At 37.3% G+C, this 26,069-nt stretch overlaps 3 protein-coding genes across 3 annotated transcripts; 2 read left to right on the forward strand and 1 right to left on the reverse strand.

Annotated features, from left to right (window-relative positions):
- Positions 1-3,383: 3,383 nt before the first annotated feature.
- LOC119254336 (olfactory receptor 5B12-like) lies at positions 3,384-4,331 on the reverse strand. The gene has a single exon (XM_037521445.1). The coding sequence runs from the start codon at positions 4,326-4,328 to the stop codon at positions 3,384-3,386; it is 945 nt and encodes a 314-aa protein (XP_037377342.1). The 5' UTR covers positions 4,329-4,331.
- Positions 4,332-18,043: 13,712 nt separating this feature from the next.
- LOC119254338 (olfactory receptor 5B3-like) lies at positions 18,044-18,982 on the forward strand. Its single transcript, XM_037521446.1, has one exon. The coding sequence runs from the start codon at positions 18,044-18,046 to the stop codon at positions 18,980-18,982; it is 939 nt and encodes a 312-aa protein (XP_037377343.1).
- Positions 18,983-24,106: 5,124 nt separating this feature from the next.
- Positions 24,107-25,045, forward strand: LOC119254339 (olfactory receptor 5B3-like). The gene has a single exon (XM_037521447.1). The coding sequence runs from the start codon at positions 24,107-24,109 to the stop codon at positions 25,043-25,045; it is 939 nt and encodes a 312-aa protein (XP_037377344.1).
- Positions 25,046-26,069: the final 1,024 nt, after the last annotated feature.

A 26,069-nucleotide genomic window follows, 5' to 3' on the forward strand; every position in this document is an offset into this window, starting at 1 on the left:
GAAAGCATGTTCACATCGCAATTTCTAAAAGATAATCACAGCCATATCACATTAAAAATGAGGAGGGAATAGTATGTCACTTATACCTTAAGCTTATGACTACCAGCTCTTTACCTTATGTGAAAAATGAAGAAAGGGGACAGGAGGTTCAATGAATTATGGTGGAGGACTGGATGTCTTGGTCATGGGTGTAATGTCATAATATACCTGAGTAGGTGAGATGCTAAATTTCTGACTAATATACAGTGTTGTAAACCAATGTTATCTTAATAAAATATAAATAACAAAAAATTAAAATGCATGGATATTAATAATAGTGCTATTTTTATCAGAAATACTTTGAAATCATTAGTTTACTACAGATACTTTGAGCTGTATCATTCTTGTCACTCTTGAACCCATTCACCCCACCCCACTCGCAATGATTTCTTGCTATTCCCACATGCATATCCCTGTCTCAGGAGCTTTGTATTTGCTGTTGACTCTGCCAGGAATGCCTCCCCAAACCTTTCAGATTGCTGCTTAAATGTTTCCTGCTCAGGAAAGTCATGCAAGTCTTCCCTAAACTATTTTATAAAATAGTCACTCCACTCTCTTTAGACCTTCTGTCCTCAGCATGCTTCATTCTTCATAGCCGTTAATATTTAGCTTATATTTATTTGTTCATCTATTCATCTAAATCTCTGAACTTGAATGGTATATCACTGTGAACAGTAGCTAAATTTGGTTAATTTGGTTATTTGAGTCTTGATTTCAAACCATTCAAGAAATTCCAAAGTGTATGGGTGGAAGAGAACTCTGAAAACTAAGTAATCTTCAAGAGGAGAATATCCCCTAATATTTGTTTTGTTTTTGCAGATTTTGCAGATTTTTGCTTTGTTTTTGCAGATTTAGTTTTTTTGCAGGTGGGCTTTTCAGAGACAATGACAGTCATTATCTTGGCCATCTGGTGGATTCGGTTTGTACAGTACCTTTGGAACATTTGACTCTTCTCTCCCATGCTATTTGATCTAACCTTCCTGTCAGACCACCTTAGAAAACTTGTAGTTTTGCTTTCAGTTCTCGCTGCCCCACTCTGCCCAGTCTGTTTAGCTGGATGTTTGCCCAGGAGTGAAGAAGTGATTCCAGAGTTTGATCAAGAATCCATTTTTTGAAATCCTTCTTTCTCCTACTCTGTTACTCTCTATTAAAAATATTTGACCTCGGGCCTCCCCAGTGGCGCAGCGGTTGAGCGCTTGGTTGGGAACCTGCCCGCAGCATCTGCAGTGTCGTTTCAATCCCTGGCTGCTCGCCGGCCACCTGAGGAGGGTCCCACATGGCACGCAGACCTCTCCTGCTGCCTGCTGCTCCCCTCAGCAGTGTACTTTGGTCCTTCTGCCTGCTCTGCTCCCTGCTCTGGCTCTGGTGAATTCTCTCACCCTCTCGTGATTCTGACTGTACCCAGTGCTTGTATAAATAAATAAATAAAAATCTTCAAAAAAAAATATTTGACCTCATTAGAGTCTGATTACTTTCCCTTGTGTGTGTGTAGGTGATGAAGATCCTTAAGAATAGGAAAAAGCTTTTAGATTTTTATCATTAGGAATGTTAGTTGTGGGTTTGTAATATTAGGCCTATTCTTATTTTGAAGAATGTTCCTTATATCATCATCTATTAAGGAGTTTTAATCATAAATGGATGTTGAATGTTGTCAAATACATTAATTGATAAAATCATGATTTTTTTCTTTTTGCTGATGTGCCAAATTACATTTTAGATTTGCATATGTTAAACATAAATGAAGGTCTAGAATAAATAGCAGTTCAGAAACATGATAGCTGAGAAAAACATCAGTGTAACAGCCACATAAGTGAGCCAAATATTCTAAAATACCTTAAAAACCTTAACACATGAGAAATGTCACTGGTTTACTTATCTGAAAGCTCTCTAGTAAAGCCCATACAGATGTTGTCTTTATTACACTTTATTCTGTTCATTCTGTGAGAAAATTCCTATTTGTATGGTGTTGGCAAAATGACTAAGTGACAATTGTTTATCAATGAAATTGCCCAAGACACTAATGCCAGTTGAGGCAAACAATAATCTGACAACATCTTCAAAGTAATTTTTTTGTAAGATGAGGAATCCATAAGAGAATTTGAAATGCTCCAATATATTTCTGAGGATTACAAAAAATTATGCACATAAGCCAGCCTGTATGTAAGTAAGCACAGGAAAAAAAACTTGAAAACTATTAAACTATTAGATCATTAAGGACATGCTCTAACACAGACATACAAATCTCTATGCAAAGCTTAAAGAACTCATGGATAAAAATATTTACAAAAATTTATGTGATACTCAACATAACAATTGCTATCCTTTCATAATTGCTTCCTCCCTAGAGAAGAGATATGATTGTTCTCATAGGATTCTGTTCTCTTGGGAGTTCTATGCCTCAACAATTTTTCCCTAGTGTCTGTTCACTGGTTGACATGACACACCCTGCACAGAGCTCCTTTGGTCATCATTCATACAAGTGAATGCCCATACTTTCTAGTACATGCCAGACTTTCTCCAGAGTGAATATTGGAAATGAATCTGCATCCAGATCCAGGGAAAACACCTTAAGATACACCCATTCATGTTGAAGTGATAACCCTTACAAAGTCACTAAAGACCCTCATTTTCTATTTACAAACAGAATACTGTGAAATAGTAAAGAAGCACCTGAGGAAAGCACATAACCTCTTTAATTCTACATTTTCTTAACTGAAAATGAGGCTTATATGTGTGGGGGGAGGTTATATACATACTTTTTCTCCCAGTACCTTCTACTATCTCTACCTATCGATCACTATTTTCATAAGGTTTTTAAAAATATAACCTAATTCTTTTTATATGCAAAAAGTGAAAGTGAAATTTAATTTTTCAAAACCAAATACAAAAAAATATTTATATAAATGAAGTATACTATAAAAATAAGTTAAAATGCTTATATTAAGAATATGTTCTCAGACACCAAAATAGTTTTTCTAAATTCTGTTATAATAATATCTATTTCATGTTTTTTAACTAATTTCTCCATCTGCAGGTGTGCAGATTCCATGAGTTTCTCATAAATGTCCATGAGCTCATTTGCTCAGATATGTAAATACACGTGTTAACATGGTAGTAGCTGTGGATTTGTTTGCTAAGAATATTTACACTAAGAATTCCATTTCCATGAGTGATTCTTCTGAAGCTATTATTCCTAGATCTCATTTTTAAGAGTCTTTTACTTTGGGTAAACAACAGTTGTGGAAATCGCTTCAAGAAATCATAAAATTTAGGAACTCACAGATAAATATTTTCCTTAGGAAGATCTGAAATGGATGAAACTGCCTATTGCAGATTTGAAATAATTAAAATATTAATCCTATTGAAGATTTTGTCTTTCCCATAACCTTTCTAAAGGCATTCTTCACCTCCTTGTTCCTCAGGCTGTAAACAATGGGGTTCAGCATGGGGATAATCATGGTGTAGAACACGGACGCCATTTTGTCTGTGTTCATGGAATGGCTGGAGCTGGGCTGTAAGTACATGAAGATGACCGTCCCATAGAAGATGGAGACTGCAGTGAGGTGGGAAGCACAGGTGGAAAAGGCCTTCTGACGTCCTTCAGATGAATGCATCCTCAGAATAGTGCTGAATACAAACAGGTAGGAGATCGAGATGACCAGGACAGAAAAGAGGACATTGAAACCCACCACAAAAAACATTACCATCTCAGTGGTGTGGGTGTCTGAGCAGGAGAGAGTCAGGAGAGGAGGCGCGTCACAGAAAAAGTGATCAACCACATTGGACCTACAGAAGGAGAGACTGAAAATGTCCCCAGTGTGGATGGAGGCATTCAGGAAACCACAGAAGTAGGACCCTGTGACCAGACACACACACACACCTGTCGTCATGGTGGTGGTGTAATGGAGGGGTTTACACACAGCTGCATGGCGATCATAGGCCATTGAGGCAAGGAGGAAACTTTCAGCAGTGATAAATGCTCCATAGAAGAACAACTGTGTGGCACAAGCATTGTAGGAGATGATGTTGTTTCCTGTGAGGAATCCTGCCATCACCTTGGGAGTGACGGCTGAGGAGTAAGCAAAGTCCACCAGAGAGAGGTTACTGAGGAAAAAGTACATGGGTGTGTGGAGTCTAGAATCCAATAGAATCAACTCTATCATCCCCAGGTTCCCAAACAGAGTGATAAGGTAGATGAAAGAGAAGATTATGAAGAGAGGGATCTGCAGGTTTGGGTCATTACTTAACCCCACAAGAATGAACGCAGTCACTTCTGTATTGTTCTCCATGAGGATTATTTGGAATTTATGTGACTTTCCTATAGCCCTGAGGAAACAGAAGCACAATGATAAATGGAGGGAAGACTGTGCTGATATCCATCAACATATTCTGTGATTTATTTCAATATTACAATAACTTGTTTCCATGAGTCTTAGATCTAAAGCATGGCATGACAAAAAATACAAATTTAAATTTTTAATATATGGTAGAGTGTTCTAGATTAAAGAATTTTTAGATAGTGCATCCCACTTTCCTAACTTCATAGAAAACTGAATTAAGTAAAAGTGAAGAAAAGACTTAAGCAACATCATCATATTAGTTACTAAAAGAGCTCAAACTCCCAGTTTGATTTTTCTAAATCAAACATAAATTATTGTTTACACTAAACTAGAATAGCTCAGGAAAATTAATGTGAATTTGAATTAATTCTTTCAACCGACATTTTTGCAGGTGTGTCAAGAACAGTGTTATATGATAGGGAAAATCAGGTCAATAAAACATGTTCATAGTCTAAAATGTCTACATTGTAGTTTGATGTACATGATGGTGCAGTACAGTGTGGCTGATTTACCACAGTGTAAACCCACACAAATTCATTAATAAAGACATCTGGACATCTAGAAAATGTGTGTGGACATCACAGTAGGAGCAGAGGGCTGGCATGGCAATCCTCAGCTTAACAATGAGTGACACAGGAGTAAATAGAATAATGTGATTAGTCCTATAGCTTCTAGGTGAGCGTGGGGACTAGACAGGTGATTAGACAGGTGAGCTTCATGACAGGGGCATGGAGATTCTGGACAGTGTTCACTCCTGCTATTAGGGACATGAGGCTCACTTTTCCAGAGAAGTGTGTCTAGGATACCCTTTCAGTGTGTCTAGAATACCCTCTGGTACAGATCTGCTAATTTGAAGTAATACCACAAATATAGATTATTAAAATTCCAGGAAAAAAATACATTGTGATAGGAATCATTTCAAAATTTTTACCAACCTTCTCGTCATATGTGAAATTTGATTTTAACTGTCTGCCTGAAGTGAAAATAAAGTTAAAACTTGTTAGTTAAGATGACCATTATTTTCACATTTACTGAAAGGAAAAAAATTGAAATTGAAATAGTTTAAATAACCTGCTCAAAGTACGCACTAAGTGATTCCTTGTGCTTTTCTCTGTGTCACATGATAAATATATAGATAAATATATTCTATTAGCATATCAATAAGGTTTAGACATGTAACATCTGGCCTCATGAAGTACAAACAAAATATAAGAATTATTCAAGATATTCAAGCCCAAGCTCTGAATTTATAAAAGGAGAAATGGCTTCCTTGATGCATTTCCCTACTACCTCTACTCATGCAAATTTATACAGACAGTTGATTTGATCTAGTAGATTTGTAGGCTTACCTTTCTCACTGAAAAATACAGCAAGGATCTCAGAAGATTCAGTCTGTGAAAGAACAAAACAGCAAATAGGGATGTTCTTCAGTGTGTGACCAAAGTTATAAAGTTCTCTGGAGGCAGGGGGAAACTGAGGAACAAAAATGCAATTGAGTAAGATAACAGGGTTCTAGTCTTATTAGTGCTCACTTTTCTTAGATAAGTTCATCTATTTGAGCTTTGATATCTCCATCTATAAAGCTGAAATAATGAAAGGTAGTCCTCAAAACATCTTCCCCAAATACTAACTATGATAAGAAAAACCCTAATATGCCTTCTACTTGGTAAGAGGTAGTCACGATAATTGCAATAAGCATCCCTGTTATCTGGGGTGGTTTTTCCTGGCATTGCATGCTCTTAGTAAAATCACTGTCTGGAGAAAAGTCATTATCAATACTAGACAACTATTAACAAATCAGATGAATAGGTGTCTGGTCAAAGAACTCTGGTTCTTGGACTGCACCCTCTAGTATGAGGTAAAATGGAGCCATGTGCAGACATGAAAGATTAAAGAATGAGAATCAGGAGGGACTTATAGAGTCATGGAAGTCTCAAGGGACAAATACACTAGGAAGCAGGCAAAGCTCTTTATCTCCCCTAACAAGGGAACAAGTGTTTAAGTGTCTGGGGATTCAGCTCTGCCTGTTGAGGAAAATCACGGGTGTATCTACACTGTTTGCAGTAATTCTCTCTGATAATGCACAAATTGAATCACAGCATGATCTCAGACTGCAATTTGGCATAAATGTTGGGAAACAGAGATAGAGGCTTTGTCATTGAACAAGTGGACCCCAGGAAAAATGCATTCCTTAATTCAACTTGATGTGTGTATCATTGAGAAATACCAACTCATTCACTCTTTATTCATCCCAAATGGCCTTCAACCATAATGATGAAGGAATAGACTTGTGCAAAATAAATATATTTCTTGCACTCATGATACTTATAACTAATGGAGAAAATAGACAAATACCCAGTGAGCATTTAAAAGATATAAAACAAAACGACAGTTATATATAATTATGTATAGAAAAAACATGTAATTACATGTAGAAAAATGAAAGTGAACAGTAGAAATCTAATTTTCTTTTTTTTTAAAGATTTATTTATTTATGCATACAAGAGCTGGGGTACAGGCCAGAGGTGTGGGGGGTGAGAGATGCACCAGAGACAGAGTGGGGAACAAAACAGGCAAATTGACCAAAGTACACTGCTGACGGGAGCAGTGGGCGAGACAAGAGAGGTCTGCTGCGCCATGTGGGCTGCTCCCTGGCTCACAGGGGATCAAACTTGTGCGGCAGTGGCTGTGGATTACTTCAAAGGTTGCATCAAACCCCTTGCGCCATCAGGGAGGCCCTAGAAATCTAATTTTCATTAACTGGTCAGAATATTTTTCTCTTTAAATTAGCTTTTTAACCAGGCATTAGAATACACCAGCATGGGAAAGACTATTCCAAGGAAAATGAAAATTATGTAGTAATGGCCCCAAATTTAAAGGGGATTGGCATAATCTAAAGGAAGGCAATGAAGATGCAATATAGGTAACTAGACCTCTTCCTTGGCAGTTTCCACTGGAGCATCCTCCCAAAATAAAACCCGAGTAAAGCGAGACAAATCCCCAATGCCTGATCATCATGGCTACTGGTTTGGAACACATGAACAAAACAGGAAGGTTGTAATGATGCTTCCAATTTGTTCTCCCCAAAGCAATGGTCATTGGGATTCACATTTGTCTTCAAATTGGAAATTATTTGTTCCCATTTGTTTGGGAATAGGTATCATTTTGAGAAAGTGCACCACCATTTCTTAAGGATTATTCATCTATCTGAAATGAATTACTTACAGCCTATATGTCTAAAATCCCATGATAGAATGAATAGTTCCAATGACTTACTAAAAGATATGAATAATTAACCTCCACTCAATTAAGACATGACTGAGCAATATATTCCTACACCCAGTGATACAATGTATTCATTTATCAGTCATCAACATTCCACAAGGATATCTTTTTTCCCTGTCCTGGCAGGAATACTGACTATTCTCACTTCTGTAAATGAATAGGAATTTTTTTTTCCATCTAGGTCCATGTTGTTACATGCATTGATATGCATGGTAAGCATAGACTATAGAGAGTTGCATTTACTTTTAAATGCTAGACTTCTCAATTATCTGTCTATGAGATATTTGGAAAACACTTGTGATAATAGTACTATTTACATCATAATGTGATAATATATAAAATAGTTGGAACAATTAATATGGATGGGAGATAGATTACAGATACAGGGATAGGTGATAGAAAATATATAGGTAGATATAGATTTCTACCTATCTAGCCAAATGGCATGAAAAATAATCTGGCTTTTTTCAGTCTTTACATTCACTAAAAAAAGAAGTGGATAGTGTGGAGTGCTTAGTCATCCAATGAGTTGAAATAAAGTGTTCCATCACTCCTGTCAAATCAATTCAGTTCAGAAATCACTGGAAAAACATACCAACTAATTGAAAATATTTATCATCTGACTTACAGAAAATCATGAGAGAATTTGTGCAGTAAGTGGACTTGTGATAATTGTTATTTAAAAGAGAGTTTGGTCCATTTGCTTGTAGGATTGTTTTCCATCCTTTAACTTTGAGCCTATTTTTATCTTTTGTAGCTAAATGTGTTTCCTGGAGACAGCAAAAGGTTGGGTTTTGTTTCTTAATCCAGGCTGCCACTCTGTGTCTTTATATTGAAGAGTTTAGTCCATTTACATTTAGAGTTAATATTGATATGTTAACATCTGTATTTGCCATTGTGTTTGTCTTTCCTTTGATTTTATTTATTTATTCTTTTAATAACTTTTTTTTTTTTTTGGCCTTCTTTCATTGTTATTCGTCCCTCTGAGGTTCTGGCTTTAGGACTCCTTGTAGTATTTTTTGGAGTGGGGGTTTAGTCGCAATGAAATTCCGGAGTTTCTGTTTGTCTGGGAAGGTCCATATTCTTTCTTCAAAGAGTAAGGAGAGCTTTGCGGGATAGAGTATTCTTGGTTGGCATCTGTTTTCTTGGAGTCTGTTGACTATGTCCCTCCACTCTCTCCTTGCCCGTAGTGTTTCTTCGGAGAAGTCTGATGTCAGCCTGATTGGTTTTCCTTTGAATGTTATCTGTTTCTTCCAAGGAATCCAAATAGGAAAAGAAGAAGTCAAACTATCACTATTTGCAGACGATATGATATTATACATAGAGAACCCCAAAAACTCCACAGAAAAGCTAATTCAACTCATCAATCAGTTCAGTAAAGTGGCAGGATACAAAATCAACACGCAAAAGTCAGTAGCCTTCCTATACACAAACAATAAATCTGAAGAAGAAGAAATCAAAAAGACCATCCCTTTTGTTATTGAAACAAAAAAAATCAAATATTTGGGAATAAATCTAACAAAAGAGGTAAAGGACCTATACAAAGAAAACTATAAAACACTGTTAAAAGAAATAGAAGAAGACACAAAGAAATGGAGAGACATCCCCTGCTCATGGATTGGAAGAATAAACATTATTAAAATGGCCATCCTACCAAAAGCAATATACAGATTCAATGCTATTCCAATCAAAATTTCAATGTCATTCTTCAAAGAAATAGAACAATTATTGATGAAATTCATATGGAATCACCAAAAACCCCGAATAGCCAAAGCTCTCCTGAAAAAAAAAAGGGAATGGAGGCATCAGACTCCCAGACTTCAAACTATACTACAAAGCCATAATCATCAAAACTGCATGGTATTGGAACAAGAACAGACATACAGACCAATGGAATCGAATAGAAAATCCAGAAATAAACCCACAGATTTATGGTCAACTAATCTTTGACAAAGGAGCAAAGAATATGCATTGGAGCAAAGAAAGTTTGTTCAATAAATGGTGCTGGGAAAACTGGGTCGCTACATGCAAAAGAATGAAGCTTGACCACCACCTCACACCATACACAAAAATCAACTCAAAATGGATTAAAGAACTAGACATAAGACCTGAAACCATAAAATATATAGAAGGAAATATAGGCGAAACACTACGTGATTTGCACATCAAAGACATCTTTACAGACACATCACCCAAAGCAGTGATAGTGAAGGCAAAGATAAACAGCTGGGACTACATCAAATTAAAGAGCTTTTGCACAGCAAAAGAGACAATAACAAAAACAAAGAGAAACCCCACCGACTGGGAGAACATTTTTGCACCCAACACTAATGATAAAGGACTGATCACAAAAATCTGCAAAGAGCTGATGAGACTCAACAACAACAAAGAAAATAATCCAGTCAAAAAATGGGCAGAAGAGCTTAAAAGAAACTTCTCTGAAGAGGAAATGCGAATGGCCAACAGGCATATGAAAAAATGTTCAACATCACTTGTCATCAGGGAAATGCAAATCAAAACTACCATGAGATACCATCTTACACCAGTGAGAATGGCACATATTAAAAAAACTAGCAACAACAAATGCTGGCGAGGGTGTGGAGAAAAAGGAACTCTTCTGCACTGTTGGTGGGAGTGCAAACTGGTCCAACCACTGTGGAAAGCTGTATGGAGATTTCTGGACCTACTAAACATAGAGCTTCCATATGATCCAGCAATTCCACTCCTAGGTATTTACCCAAAGGACACAGAAACATCAATTCCAAAGAACACCTGCACCCCTATGTTTATAGCAGCACTGTTTACAATAGCTAAGCTTTGGAAACAACCCAAATGCCCAAAAATAGATGACTGGATCAAGAAGATGTGGTACATATATACCATGGAATATTACTCAGCATTCAAAAAAGATAAACACATGCAATTTGCAGCAACATGGATGGCGCTGGAAGGGATCATGCTCAGCGAAATAAGCCAAAAAGAAAAAGAAAAATACCGGATGGTCTCACTCATAGCAGGAATCTAGAAAACTTAAATAAGGGACCAGGAAAATGAATAACTATAAGAAAGTGAAAATCAAAATCAACAAAAAACTATGAACCAGAGACACTTTTAGGGGGGCGGGGGTGGGAGGGGAGGGATTGGGGTCAGAATGGGGGGGCTGCAATTGTATGGGGAATATAACAATAAAATTTATTAAAAAAAAAAAAAATAAATTAAAATATAAAAAAAAAAAAAAAAAAAAAGAGAGTTTGATCTTCTGCACTGTTGGTGGGAGTGCAAACTGGTCCAACCACTATGGAGAGCTGTGTGGAGATTTCTGGACCTACTAAACATAGAGCTTCCACAGGATCCAGCAATTCCACTCCTAGGTATTTACCCAAAGGATACAGAAACATCAATTCCAAAGAACACCTGCACCCCTATGTTTATAGCAGCACTATTTACAATAGCTAAGCTTTGGAAACAGCCCAAATGCCCAAAAATAGATGACTGGATCAAGAAGATGTGGTACATATATACCATGGAATATTACTCAGCATTCAAAAAAGATAAACACATGCAATTTGCAGCAACATGGATGGCGCTGGAAGGGATCATGCTCAGTGAAATAAGCCAAAAAGAAAAAGAAAAATACTGGATGGTCTCACTCATAGCAGGAATCTAGAAAACTTAAATAAGGGACCAGGAAAATGAATAACTATAAGAAAGTGAAAATCAAAATCAACAAAAACTATGAACCAGAGACACTTTTTGGGCGGTGGGGGGCGGGAGGGGAGGGATTGGGGTCAGAATGGAGGGATTGCAATTGTATGGGGAATATAAAAATAAAATTTATTAATTAAAAAATTAAAAATAAAAGAGAGGTTGATTGATTGTGGCATGTATACACAGTGATCTCAGCTCTGTTATGGATCATTTTATGACTAAGAAATCTAGTCCACAATTTAGTAAAAAAAGACCATTAGGGCTTATAACCATGTAGATGGAAATAGCCTAATTGTGTCAGTAAGTACAACTGTAGAAATTAAGTCTGTTTCTTTAAAGTTGTGTAAAGATAGTGAAGAATAACCAAGGCAGTCATGAACTGAGGAGCCTAATTACAGGAGGGAAAATAAATGGATTGAGTTTTTCTTCATTTTCTTTACTGGATAAAGGAATTCAATATTTGATAAAAAGCATATTAGACACAGCAAAATGTTATGCTAGCAAAGGGCTCAGAAGAAAAATATCCAAGCTAAAAGTAGAGCAAAACACAGAAATTAAAGAAAAGGCCATAAAATACATGAGGAACATAATGAAAAGGTTCTTTGAATATGATTTGGAAACAAAGAAAGGAAGGGAGAAATAATATGGCAGAAACAATATCTAAAGAGACACTCACCAAGATTTTCCCAAAATAACAAACAAAAAGATGTCTTTATTAAAAAAGATATTTTAAAAGGCTTCAGGTACCCTGAGAGGATCTGAACTTGCAACCAGAAGATGAAGATGAATAAATTCTAGAGCTCTGATGCACAGCTTAATGACAGTCCACAAGACAGTATTATACAATACTTCAAAGTTGTTAAGAGACTAGAATTTAAATGTTTCACCACAAAAAAGTAATGATAACTACATGGCATGACAGAAGTTTTAGCTAAAGTTTCACAAGTTGATGACACAGTGAAGATGCCAGGCTGGTCTCCTCCATATAGTCACAACTAAATTGCAGCACAAAGTTAACAACCCCTAACAGACAGCCTGATGACTATAGCATACAACAGGAACGACAATCTGGTGGAAAGGGGTATAAAAAACTAATTAAACTGTGTTCGAAGCATATTAGAGCAGTAGAACTCATGAACAGGAGGGGTAACTGCCATAGAAAATGCCCTACAACTATTGACTGGGGGGCACATACCCATGCTGGGAGACCCAACATACCCATATTGCAGACCGAGTACTAACTGGATAAGTGGGCGCACAGAAGTGACATTCAGGACAGAAGGAGCACCATTAGAGAACTAAAGGACTTTGCATGTAGAGTGATAGTAACTGACTTGAGCTTAAGCCTTCCAAATTAAAACATCTGGAGACCAACCAATAAGATGAGCCAAGTTGAATTACCTGTGTCACCTCATTGCTGCCATAAGGCTATGATATTCTAAACACCTGCCACTGTCTCCCCTGTACCCCGCACACAAACACTCAGGATCAAAATGGAAACAATGGGACACCTTCATTAACCAGAGTTTAAACACCTGGTCTTAACATAGCATACACCCCAGGGTAAGACTGCACTGGAAAAGCAAAAAGCAAAATGCCTGGCTTGCAGCTTTGTCTCAGCTACAATCCTTAACCAGTGCTGTACCTAGTGCTCAGGCATACTCTACAGGTTGAGCTGACTCAAGACCATATTATATTATATTATATTATAACTATACAAGCAAATTCTACCAAATCCTTTAAGTATTTAAGTCCATCATGCTCAAATGATTTCTAAAAATTCCAAAGAAGTGTTCCCTGACACATTTTCTGATGCAGACAATGACAGTATAAGAAAATAAAACTGCAGTTTATACCTCATAGATATTGACACAAAAATCTTCAACAAAATACTAGCAAATTGAATTCAACAATGCATCACAATGATCATTAAACATCATGATGAAATAGGGTTTAAACAAGGGATGCAAGGATGGTTTAATATATATAAATCAATTAATATAATGCATTTTATTGACAAAAGAAAAGATAAAAATAATATTATAATATCAATACAAGCAGAGAGGGCCTATCATAAGATTCAGCACCTATTTATGATTTTTAAAAAACTAAACAAAATGGGAACAGAATAAACCTACCTCAATATAATCAAGGCATATATCATGAACTACAATCAGTATAATACTTAATGATGAAAAACTGAAACTTACTCTTTAAGGTCAGGAACAAGGCAAGAATTTCCTCTGTTACCACTTCCTTTTAACTTCATGTTAAATGTTTGAGGTTAAGCAGTCAGACAACAGGAAATAAAAGGAATTAATTTAATTCAGATTGGAAAAGAAGTGAATCTATGATTAATTGCAGATGATATAATGCAAATATAGATGCAGATGATGTAAAGAAAAACCTAGAGAGGGCCTCCCTTGGTGGCGCAATGGTTGAGCACTGGGCTGTGAAGCTGCCCACAGCCTCTGCAGTGCTGATTCAATCCCCGGCCGCCGGCGAGGGTCCCACATGACACACAGACCTCTCCTGCTGCGCCTGCTGCTCCCCTCAGCAGTGTATTTCATTGATCTGCCTGTTCTGTTCCCTGCTGTGGCTGTGGTGAATTCTGTCACCCTCTTGAACTTCTGACTATACCCAGTGCTTGTATAAATAAATAAATAAATCTTTAAAAAAAAGAAAAACCTAGAAATTCCACTGAAAAGCTATTGGAAATAATAAATGAATACAGTAAAGTGGCAGGTTACAAAATCAGCATATAAAAATCTGTTGCATCTCGTTATATAAGCAATAAAAGAGAAAAAATAGAAATTAAGAAACTAATTTCCATTCACAATTATATAAAGAAGAATCAAATACTAGGAATAAATCTAGCCAGGAGGTGATGTACCTATACAATGAAACTATAAGACTATGACCAAATGCAGGTCTCCCTCTGGGTGCTCGTCCAAGGCTATGAGCCTTCCCCATCCACAGCTGCACTGTCAACACGTGAAGCCTCTTCAATCCCTGTAGAACTGGAGAGTAACGGGTGTGCTTCACCTCACCAGAAATGACACATGTCAATTATTTCTAAGCCTATAACACAAGTCTTATTGTACCCAAAATGAGCAGGCACATGTAGGGAAGCAGACATAATGTTAAACTCTACTATTTAAACAATATTGTGACCCATTAATAGTTAATATTTAAAATTTCAGAATACCTCATGTGTGTTAGAAACTTTCTCTGTTTTGTATGTATGGGATCTACAAATCTTCTTGACAATCCCAGGAAGATGGAATGATGTTATTATCTCCCTCTCATGTATGAAAAGCTGAAGTTAGATTATTAAATTATTTAAACAATCTGATGCCAAATCACACTTGTACATAGAGAAAACTTGTAACCACCCTGCATGCCTGCATGAGGAAGCTGTGATACTTCTGCTTGGGAGTATGAGCTGAGAGATCATGTGAAGGAAAGAATGGATCTATGGGTTTTTGTGAAAAAGAAAATATTTTCAGGTCATGATTATAGTGTTAATGCAAACTGAATGATAATACAAATTGTTAAAGGTACTCAATAAGACATCTTTAACAAAGAGCAGAAATAAAACATAAATTAAAATATAAAATTAAAAATTAAAAATAAAACTTAAATTAAAATTTAAGATGGAAATCACCTAGTGCTATACTATTTATAACAATCAAGATATGGAAACCACCCAAATGCCCCAACATAGACACATGCATCAAAAAACTGTGGTAAATTTATACAATGGACTATTACTCAGCAATCAAAAAAGACAAACATGCTATTTGTAGCAACATGGATGGAGCTGGAAGGGATTATGCTAGCTGAAATAAGTCAGAAGGAAAAAAGATAAATATTGGATGGTCTTACAGGTGGACTATAAAGATATCAGTCCAAAGGTAAAAAAAAAAAAAGACAAAACTAGCAAGCTGACCATAGATGAGTCATACAGCAAAGGAGAGGTATGGAAGGCAATCAAAACAGAGAAGAGAGAGGGGTAAAAATAAGAAACTGTGATGATGGTTTACCAGTGATATGTGGTGGGAGAATATGGGGACCACATTGATACAAGAAAAATTTAATTAATAAAATTTTTGCAAAAAAAGAGCCTCCCCAGTGACACAGCAGTTTGAGCACAGCTTTGTGAAGCTGTCTGCAGCCTCTGCAGCGCCGGTTTGATTCCCCGTAGGCCAGGGAGATACCCACATGGTGCAGCAGACCTCTCTTATCTCGCCTGCTGCTCCCCTCAGCAGTGTACTTCAGTCAATCTGCCTGTTCTGTTCCCACTCTGTCTCTGGTGAATCCTCTCACCCTCCACACCTCTGGCCTGTACCCCAATACTTGTACACATAAATAAATCTTTTTAAAAAATATACATATTTATAATATATATATATATTATATATATATATGTATATATATACCTAGTGCTGCAAAGATGAGAAGAAACCAGAATATGTTTGCTGTTGGGGATGTAAAATTGTGAGACACATCATATAGTTTTTTTTTTTTTTTTTTTTTTTATAAATTTTATTGTTATATTCCCCATACAATTGCCGCCCCCATTCTGACCCCAATCCCTCCCCTCCCGCCCCCGCCCCCCTAAAAGTGTCTCTGGTTCATAATTTCTACTCATTTAAGTATATTTACCAAAGGTTCAAAACAACTCCCTGATATTTACTAAGTGAAATAAAAACTTGTGTTTGCACAAAAATTTTAGATGAGCTTTCTTATCATCTTTGTTTATAATCACCAAAGACTGGAAACAAAACAAAAGGTTCTCAACTGAGGAAAGAAGAAAAACATATAAGGTCACAGCATAGAATACTACTTTGCAATTTAAAATTCCACTATAGATACAGGTAATGATGTTCATGGACTTAAGCTGAATTATGTTAAGTGAAAAATGCTAGAATCAAAGACTGTTGATTCTAGGGTCTGATGAAGGATATTCTCACAAAGGCAAAATTATGTGAGAAAAGAGGTGTGTATACTACTCTCTGCAACTTTTTTATTAAAAATGAAAATAATATGAAATAGCAATGCAAATACGTCTGTATACCCTCAAATTATGCTATGTGATTCCTATGGGCAGTTTGATTACTTTGTCCCTTGGAAAGTAGAGTGAGAAGCCACAGGTGCACTCATGGGGGACATCTCCTGAGAACCTCATGTCTTTATAATCCACTCTCGGTCCCCATGCACTAACCCTGGTATCCACTGAGACTTCGGGAGCTTTATATAAATGACCAGACTTTGGCCCCAGACACTTTGAACATCATGTGTTCATCTGAATGATGATGGTTTGCAAATGCAGTCCTTCTGATCTTAGGATTTCCTACAAATTTTCAGCAATGGCCAAGAAAACATTCCAATGTAAAAATTATATTGAATGACTTTAAAATGATACCCCCTAAATGTATCAATTTGTTTTATAGACAAGTCAGAAGGAAAAAAGATAAATATTGGATGGTCTTACAGGTGGACTATAAAGATATCAGTCCAAAGGTAAAAAAAAAAAAGACAAAACTAGCAAGCTGACCATAGATGAGTCATACAGCAAAGGAGAGGTATGGAGGGCAATCAAAACAGAGAAGAGAGAGGGGTAAAAATAAGAAACTGTGATGATGGTTTGTTGTTTGCTAAGACAAATCTGTGGGCTTATTTTGTTATTTGCTAAGACAAATCTGTGGGCTTCTTGAAATATGTAATTTTATTATGTCTATTTTAAATTAATGAGAAAGCCAGGAAAAACACATGGTAGATTCAGGACTTGAGCCCAGGTTAATGGTGTTCTTTCTACTGTGTTTCCTGCCTTAGACGTTGGAATCTGTGCCAGTACTGCACAGAGATTTTCTAACAGAGTATGTGCATTATTCCATGACTACACTATTTAGGATTAACTGTTGTTTGTTATCAAGCAGAAGGTAAGCTCTTATACACAATGTGTGCTTTTATGAAAACTGTAATTGTGGAACTATGAATAAATTTCTCATTTTGTGCCTCACAATGTAAGTGAAAATAATAACTAACTCAACCTCACAAATGGTTGAGAAGAATCAGTGAAAAGAGATGTAGTGTCGAAGCAGTGTACAATTTTATATCTAGCAAGGCTGAGTGCTCATTTATAAATTTCATGATGGCTCTGTTGGAAAATTCAATAAACTTTCCAAGTCTTAGTTTAAAAATATAAAAGAGCCAGAGCGGGGAGCAGAGCAGGCAGAAGGACCGAAGTACACTGCTGAGGGGAGCAGCGGGCAGCAGGAGAGGTCTGCGCGCCATGCGGGACCCTCACCCTCCCGCGCTTCTGACTGTACCTCGTGCTTGTATAAATAAATAAACAAATAAATCTTAAAAAAAAGAAAGAAAGAAAAGAAAACCATTAACTATAAAAATATAAAAGAATAAAAAAAAAACGATGAGATGATCCATGAAGATTCTTATTCATCACTTCAGAATTCCAGATAATTTTCTCATTAAATTAAGCATTGAAGGTCATGTCTTAGGTACAGATGGTCTTAGACACATACTCTTGCTATAATGAAATAATAACCCTGGTATATAAATATTTAAGTTTCATTGTAATTTTCAATCAAACACTATATTCCTTTGTATCTTATTGCTTTAGGACATCTGATTTCTAAACAACCCCCATGGAGAACACCACAGAAGTGACCCAGTTCATCCTCCTAGGACTGACCAAAGTCACAAGCCTACGAATCCCACTGGTAATGATCCTCACTCTTATATATGGCATAAATGTCATCGGGAACCTGGGAATGATCCTGTTGATTCTGTTGGACTCTCGTCTCCACACGCCTATGTACTTCTTCCTCAGTAACCTGTCTCTGATGGACTTCTGTTACTCTACAGCTGTCACCCCTACGGTCATAGCTGGGTTGTTCATAGGAGACAAGCTCATCTCCTACAATGCATGTGCTGCTCAGATGTTCTTTTTTGCAGCCTTTGTCGCCGGGGAGGTTTTCATCTTGGCTGCAATGGCCTATGACCGCTATGCCGCCGTGTGCAAACCCCTGCATTACACCACCATCATGACCACAGGTGTGTGTGCGAGTCTGGCCATAGCCTGCTATGCTGCTGGTTTCCTGAATGCCTCCATCCAAGTTGGGGAAGCATTCAGTGGCACTTTCTGCAGCTCCAATGTAGTCCATCATTTTTTCTGTGATGTTCCAGCAGTCATGTCTCTCTCTTGTTCTGATAAACATTTTAATGAGATGGTTCTTCTTTATTTAGACACCTTCATTGTATTTTCTTCCCTTTCTGTTATCTTTGTATCCTACATATTCATTTTTATCACCATCCTAAAGATGCGCTCATCTGCAGGCTATCAGAAGGCTGTGTCCACCTGCGCTTCTCACGTCACTGCCATATCCATCTTCTTTGGGACGCTCATGTTCATGTACTTGCAGCCCAGTTCCAGCCATTCCATGGACACAGACAAAAAGGCATCTGTGTTTTATACAATGGTCATCCCCATGCTGAACCCTATAGTCTACAGCCTGAGGAATAAGGAGGTAAAGAATGCCATCAAGAAGGTGGGTGAGAAGATAAAAATATCTCTGAGATTATGATTTTAAATTGCAGGGGTCATGATTAGCTATTTTCTTTTTTATAAATATTTTTTTTATTTATGCATACAAGAACTGGGATACAGGCCAGATGTGTGGGGGCAGAGTGGGAAACAGAACAGGAAGACTGACTGAAATATACTGCTGAGGGGTGCAGTGGGTGAAGCAGAGACATTAATAGACATTGCCTAAATAAAGATTATTTCCTCACTACTATATTTTCTCTCTCTACAACTAGACTACTAATTCAAAGATCACTGATGTTTTCATTAAAATGATCCTCATGCTTAATGTCTGAGTTGCTTAGTAGAGAGGTCTGCTGCACCATGTAGGTAGCTCCCTGGCCTGCTGGGGAATGAACTCATACTGCAAAGGCTGAGGATAGACTCACAGTGCTTGCGCTTAACCCCTTGTGCCACCAGGAAGGGCCATAATTAGCAACTTTGAATACTCTCCATCTTCATCACTGGCTTATTACAATCTAAGATAACCATTAAGTCCTAAAATGATACTCAAATAATAATGGAAAATGAAAAGCATAAAATATGTGGTTCTGTGTGTCAAAAATACATATTAGGGATATTTGACTTATTCACTTGTTTACATGCCTTTTCTCTGCCACGTGCACTATGAATACATGGGAGCAGAAAATTAGCAGGAGGTAAATGAGAGTATTGTTTTTAACAAAACTAACTTAAATATTAAACTGGGATATTGGTATATAAAAAATATCAAGGTGTTTTTAGTACTAAAATAATCTGAGTCCTAAATTGAGGGGGGGAAATGGGATACGGTCATAATACTATGTGTTTATTTCATTGGCATATTTTATTGAGAGAATATAGACTTGGCATCATAAAAAAATAAAAAATTCTACCTTGTCTGAGTCATTTTGCTGGGCTGATATTTTCTCACACTACTTTCAAAAGGAAAATAGTCACAACACAGAAAACGAAGAAGAAAAATAAAAGCATTTTCAATTTCTTTTAGATGACAGCACACTTGCACATTGTTTGAAAAATAACTGAGACATTGATAATGTATTTTAAGTCTACAGATATATAGATGATTACGTTGCTTAGAAATTTTTCAGTTTGTTATTGCATTATATCTTTTCACTCTGCCAGTTTTTTTACCAGTTAATTCACAATGATTTTATCACAAATTCCTCGCAACTCCAAGCAAGCTTCTAATTTAGGGATTTTGTCCCTGCTGTTTAGATTCTACATAAATGGCACTTTACGTACTGTTCCTACACTCTGTGTGATTCTTCACAGCTTAATAGACATTGCCTAAATAAAGATTATTTCCTCACTACTATATTTTCTCTCTCTACAACTAGACTACTAATTCAAAGATCACTGATGTTTTCATTAAAATGATCCTCATGCTTAATGTCTGAGTTGCTTAGTAGATTCTCAATAAGCACCTGTAAACTACCAAATATTTGACTGAATTATACTCTGAAAACTCTGAATAATGTTAAAAGAATTTCAGTAGACCTAAGTAAATTTAAAGTACCCGATGTTGATGGGAGATTTTCCTTGTTTCTTTCTGTGGGATGTAAATTTTTGTTTAGTAAGTTTTCTAGAATAAAGACATTCTTTGTTAGCTGCGGTCTCTGAAGCCTGCAATTCTAAGAGTGACCCTTGAATAGTGGACATGTATTTCTTTGAACTCCACATTTGCATCACCATATTCTTCACTCAACATTCACTCATCTATTTCCAGGGTTCTAACAATTTTGATTCAGAGGGTATTTCATCATTAAAAGGATGGACCCTTGAAACATACAATATCTACTCTTCTTTTTTTTTTAAGATTTATTTATTTATTTATACAAGTATTGGGTACAGTCAGAAGCGCAGGAGTGTGAGAGAATTCACCAGAGTCCGAGCGGGGAACAGAACAGGCAGACCAACTAAATACACTGCTGAGGGGAGCAGTGGACGCCGCAGGAGAGGTCTGTGCACCATGTGGGACCCTCCCCAGCGGCCAGGGATTGTACTGGCACTGCAGATGCTGCGGGCAGCTTCGCAGCCCAGCGCTCAAACACTGCGCCACCAGGGGAGGCCCCAATATCTACTCTTTTTAATGCCTTTCTTTTGTAAAGACACTGATTATTAGATTATCCAGGTAATTGCATCCTCTTAGTGCTCTTAATCTAATTACATGTGCAATGTATTCTGACTCATGCAATATTTACAGAATCCAGGAATTGACATGATGTGTGAGAACCTCTATTCAGTCCCTGCTGATTTCCGTCTCACATACTCTTCTCCATGCCCATCAGCCAGGGGCTTGGCCATGTACAGGGCTCCCTCTGGGTGCTCATTCAAGGCTATGAGGCTTCCCCATCCACAGCTGCACTGTCCACACATGAAGCCTCTTCAATCCCTGTAGCAGGAGAGGGGTAACTGGAGAGAATTAGGGTGTGCTTCACCTCACTAGAAATGACACATCAAATTTTTCTAAGACCATGGTCTGCAACTGCCACATGTCCCGTAGCACCCACAATGGGCAGGCACATGTAGGGAAGCAGATGTAATGTTCAGACAAGATTATTTTGTGAAACACGCTGTAGCAATATTTAGTAAGAGTTAATATTGAACATTTCAGGTCACCTGGTATGTTAGATATTTTCTCTAGTTTGTATATATGGGATTTGAAAAAGTTCTTCACAGCCCTATGAGGATGGCATGATACCATTATGTCTCTCTTATGCATGAGAAGCTGGAGTCCAATGACTTAGGTACTAGACAATTTGATGCCTAATCACACATTTACACAGAACAAACCTATAACGACCCCACATGCCTGCAGTGAGGAAGCTGTGATAATTCTATTTGAGAGTATGACTTAGAGACCATAGAGAGAGAGAAATGGATCTATGGGTTTTTGTTGAAAGGAAATCATTTTCAGGCCATGATTATACAGATAACACAAGTTGAATAATAAAACAAGTAGTTACAGGAACACAAGACACCTTCTATAAAGAGAATTGAAAATAAAATATATTTAAATTAAATTTTTATATTTAAGTCCCTAATGCTACAAAGATGTGATGAAACCAGAATGTGCTTGCAATTCATACAGTTTTGTGAATTGTAAAATTGTGAGGCAATTCATAGTTTTACAATTTCTGCTCAATTAAGTATATTTACCAAGGTTCAACAAAACTCCCTGATAATTACCTAAATGAAATAAAAACTTGTGTTTGTGCAAGAATTTTAGACATGCATTTTTATGAGCTTTGTTTATAATCACCAAACACTGGAAACAGTATAAAGGGTTCTCAACTGGGGAAAGAAGTAAAAAGATAAAACAGCATGGAATACCACCTTGCAATTTAAAATTCTACTATAGATACAGCTAAGAATATAACATTACCCCAATTATTTTAAGTGAAAAAATGCAAGAATCAAAGAGTATGGATTCCAAGGCTCTAATGAAGGACATTCTCACAAAGGAAAAATTATGTGCACAATCTCATCAATCATTATGATGGCATTGACTCCAAGGAAACTGAAGGATCTAAATCTTAGGAATATACATTAAGAGGTGTGCATACTACTCTCTGCAACTTGTTCATTAAAATGAAAGTAATAAGGGGACTCCCCGGTGGCGCAGTGGTTGAGCGCTGGGTTGCGAAGCTGCCCACAGCCTCTGCTGTGCCGGTTCGATCCCCGGCTGCTCCCCGGCCACCGGAGGAGGGTCCCACATGGCGCGCAGACCTCTCCTGCCGCCCGCTGCTCCCCTCAGCAGTGTACTTCGGTCTTTCTGCCTGCTCTGCTCCCCGCTCTGGTTCTGGTGAATTCTCTCACCCTCCCGCGCTTCTGACTGTACCCCAGTGCTTGTATAAATAAATAAAAATAAATCTTAAAAAAAAAAGAAAGTAATAAGAAATAACAATGCAAGCACATTTGTACATCTTGAAATTATACTCTATGGCCCGATAGGCAGTTTGATTACTTTGTCCTAGGGAAAGTGGAGTGAGAAGACAGAGGTGCCCTCATGGGAGACATCCCCTGAGAACCTCATGTCTTCATAATCCACTCTCAGTCCCCATGCGCTAACCCTGGTATCCACAGTGACTTCTGGAGCTTTATTAACAATGACCAGACTTTGGGCCCAGACCTATTGAACATCATGTGTTCATCACAATGCTGATGGTTTGCACATGCAGACCTTCCTCAGATCTCTGGATTTCCTATGAACTTGCAGCCATGGCCAAGGAAACACTCCAAGGTAAAAATCATATTGAATGACTTGAAACCCCGAAACCCATCAAGTTGTTCTAAGACATTGGTTTGTTATTTGCTAGCAAAATTTCCTGGGCTTATTGAAAGAGGAACTTTTATTATATCTATTTTTAAATTAATGAGAAAGCCAGGAAAAACACATGGTAGATTCAGGACTTGAATCCATGTTAATGGTTTCTTTTCTCCATTGTTCCCTGCCTTAGAGATGTTGGAACTTGTACACACAATTGCACAGAGATTTTCTAAGAGAATATGTGCATTGTTCCATGACTGCATTTTTTAAATCTCAAACACACTATTCAGGATTGACTGTCATTTGTTTGCAAGTAGAAGGTAAGCTCCTATATTCAATGTATGCTTTTAGTGCAAATTGTATTTGTGGAACTGTGAATAAATTACACGTTGTATTGTGCCTTGCAGTGTAATTGAAAATAATAACTAATCCAACCTTACAAATTGTTCAGAAGAATCAGTGAACAGAGATGTAGTGTTGTTGTAGCAGTGCACAATTTATTGTCTAGTGAACTGAGCTCTCATTTATAAATTCCATAATTGCCCTGTGGGAAAATTCAGTAAACTTACCAAGTTTCAGTTTAAAAATATAAAAGAATAAAAACTGGTGAGGTGATCCATGAAGATACCTATTCATCAGTTTAGAATTCTAGATTATTTATACATTAAATTATACATTCAAAGTCATATCTTAGGTACAGAGAGTCTTAGACAGATACTCTTGCTATAATAAAATAATGATCCTTGCTATAATAAAATAATGATCCATTTAGTTTCCTAAATGTATCCACATCTAACTCTTTATTCCTTTATTTCTTGATGCTTTAGGACATCTGATTTCTAAACACCCTCCATGGAGAATGCCACAGACGTGACCCAGTTCATCCTCCTAGGACTGACCAAATCCACAAACCTACAAGTACTGCTTGTAATGATCTTCACTCTTATATATGTCATAACTGTCATTGGGAACCTGGGGATGATCCTGTTGATTCTGTTGGACTCTCGTCTCCACACGCCCATGTACTTCTTCCTCAGTAACCTCTCTCTGATGGACTTTTGTTACTCGACAGCTGTCACCCCTACAGTCATAGCTGGGTTATTTATAGGAGACGAGGTCGTCTCCTACAATGCATGTGCAGCTCAGATGTTCTTATTTACAGCCTTTGCCGCAGGGGAAATTTTCATTTTGGCAGCAATGGCCTATGACCGCTATGCTGCCGTGTGCAAACCCCTGCATTATACTACCATCATGACCACAGGTGTGTGTGCAGGTCTGGTCATAGTCTGTTATACTGGTGGGTTCATGAATGCATCCATCCAAGTTGGCGAAGTATTCAGGGGCACTTTCTGCAGATCCAATGTGGTCCATCACTTTTTCTGTGATGTTCCAGCAGTCATGTCTCTCTCTTGCTCTGAAAATCATTTTGGTGAGACAGTTCTTCTTTACGTAGACACCTTCATTGTATTTTCTGCTCTTTCAGTTATCTTTGTATCCTACATATTCATTTTTATCACTATCTTAAAGATGCGCTCATCTGCAGGCTATCAGAAGGCTCTATCTACCTGTGCTTCTCACATCACTGCCATATCCATCTTCTTTGGGACGATCATGTTCATGTACCTACAGCCCAGCTCCAGCCATTCCATGGACACAGACAAAATGGCTTCTGTGTTTTATACTATGGTCATCCCCATGCTGAACCCCATAGTCTACAGCCTGAGGAACAAGGAGGTCAAGAATGCAATCAAGAAGTTGGGAGAGAAGACAAAATTGTCCCTGGGATTATGATTTTAACATTGTGTGGAGCATAATTAGCTACTTTCATTCCTCTCCATCTTCTTTATGTGCTGGTTACAATCTAAGATACACAGTTAAGTCTTAAAATGACCCCCTACCTTTTCTAAAGTATATGGTCTAGAATGAGGAATATTATTCTGCAAATGAAGTCCAAATAATAATGGCTACGAGAAACATAAAATGTGTGGTTCCATGTGTCAAAAATACATAGTAGGGATATTTGATTTATTCACTTATTCACATACATTTTCCCTTTCCGTGTGCACTATGAACACATGGGAGCAGAAAATTAGCAAGAGGTAAATGAGAGGTTTTTTTTAAACAAAACTATCTTAAATATTAAATTTAGACATTGCTATAAAACATGTCAAGGTGGTTTTGGTAGTACAATAATCTAAGAGCCCTAAGTTAAGGGGAAAAAATAGGATACAGTCATAAAACTATCTGACATATCTTATTGACAAAATATAGACTTGGCATCATAAATGAATCAAAAATTCTACCTTCTGAATCATTTTGTTGTGCTGATATTTTCTAACACTACTATTCAATAGAAAATAGCCACAATACAGAAAACATAGAAGAAAAATAAAACCAGCTTCAATTTCTTTATAGGTGACTGCTCACTGCACATTGTTTAAAAAATATACTGAGGGCCTCCCCAGTGGCGCAGTGGGTTAAGCACAGTGCTGTGAAGCTGTCCACAGCTTTTGCAGCACTGGTTTAATTCCCGGCTGGCCAGGGAGAGTCCCACATGGTGCAGCAGACCTCTCCTGTCTCACCTGCTGCTCCCCTCAGCAGTGTATTTCAGTTGTCTGCCTGTTCTGCTCCCCGTTCAGTCTCTGGTGAATCCTCTCACCCTCCCATGCCTCTGGCCGGTACCCCAGATCTTGTATAAAAATAAATAAATTTTTTTTAAAAAATACACTGAGACATTAATGATGTATTTTAAGTATAATAATTTAGATGGTTTTGTTGCTTAGAAATTATTCATTATGTTAAGTTGCATTATATC

This window comes from Talpa occidentalis, unplaced genomic scaffold (genome assembly GCF_014898055.3).
Source record: "Talpa occidentalis isolate TD23 unplaced genomic scaffold, MPIMG_talOcc4v2.1 talOcc4.3, whole genome shotgun sequence".
Taxonomy (NCBI): Eukaryota; Metazoa; Chordata; class Mammalia; order Eulipotyphla; family Talpidae; genus Talpa; species Talpa occidentalis.

Excerpts from the sequence above, each read along its gene's own strand:
- LOC119254336 (XM_037521445.1), bottom strand. The coding sequence starts at position 4,328 with ATGGAGAACAATACAGAAGTGACTGCGTTCATTCTTGTGGGGTTAAGT.
- LOC119254338 (XM_037521446.1), top strand. The coding sequence starts at position 18,044 with ATGGAGAACACCACAGAAGTGACCCAGTTCATCCTCCTAGGACTGACC.
- LOC119254339 (XM_037521447.1), top strand. The coding sequence starts at position 24,107 with ATGGAGAATGCCACAGACGTGACCCAGTTCATCCTCCTAGGACTGACC.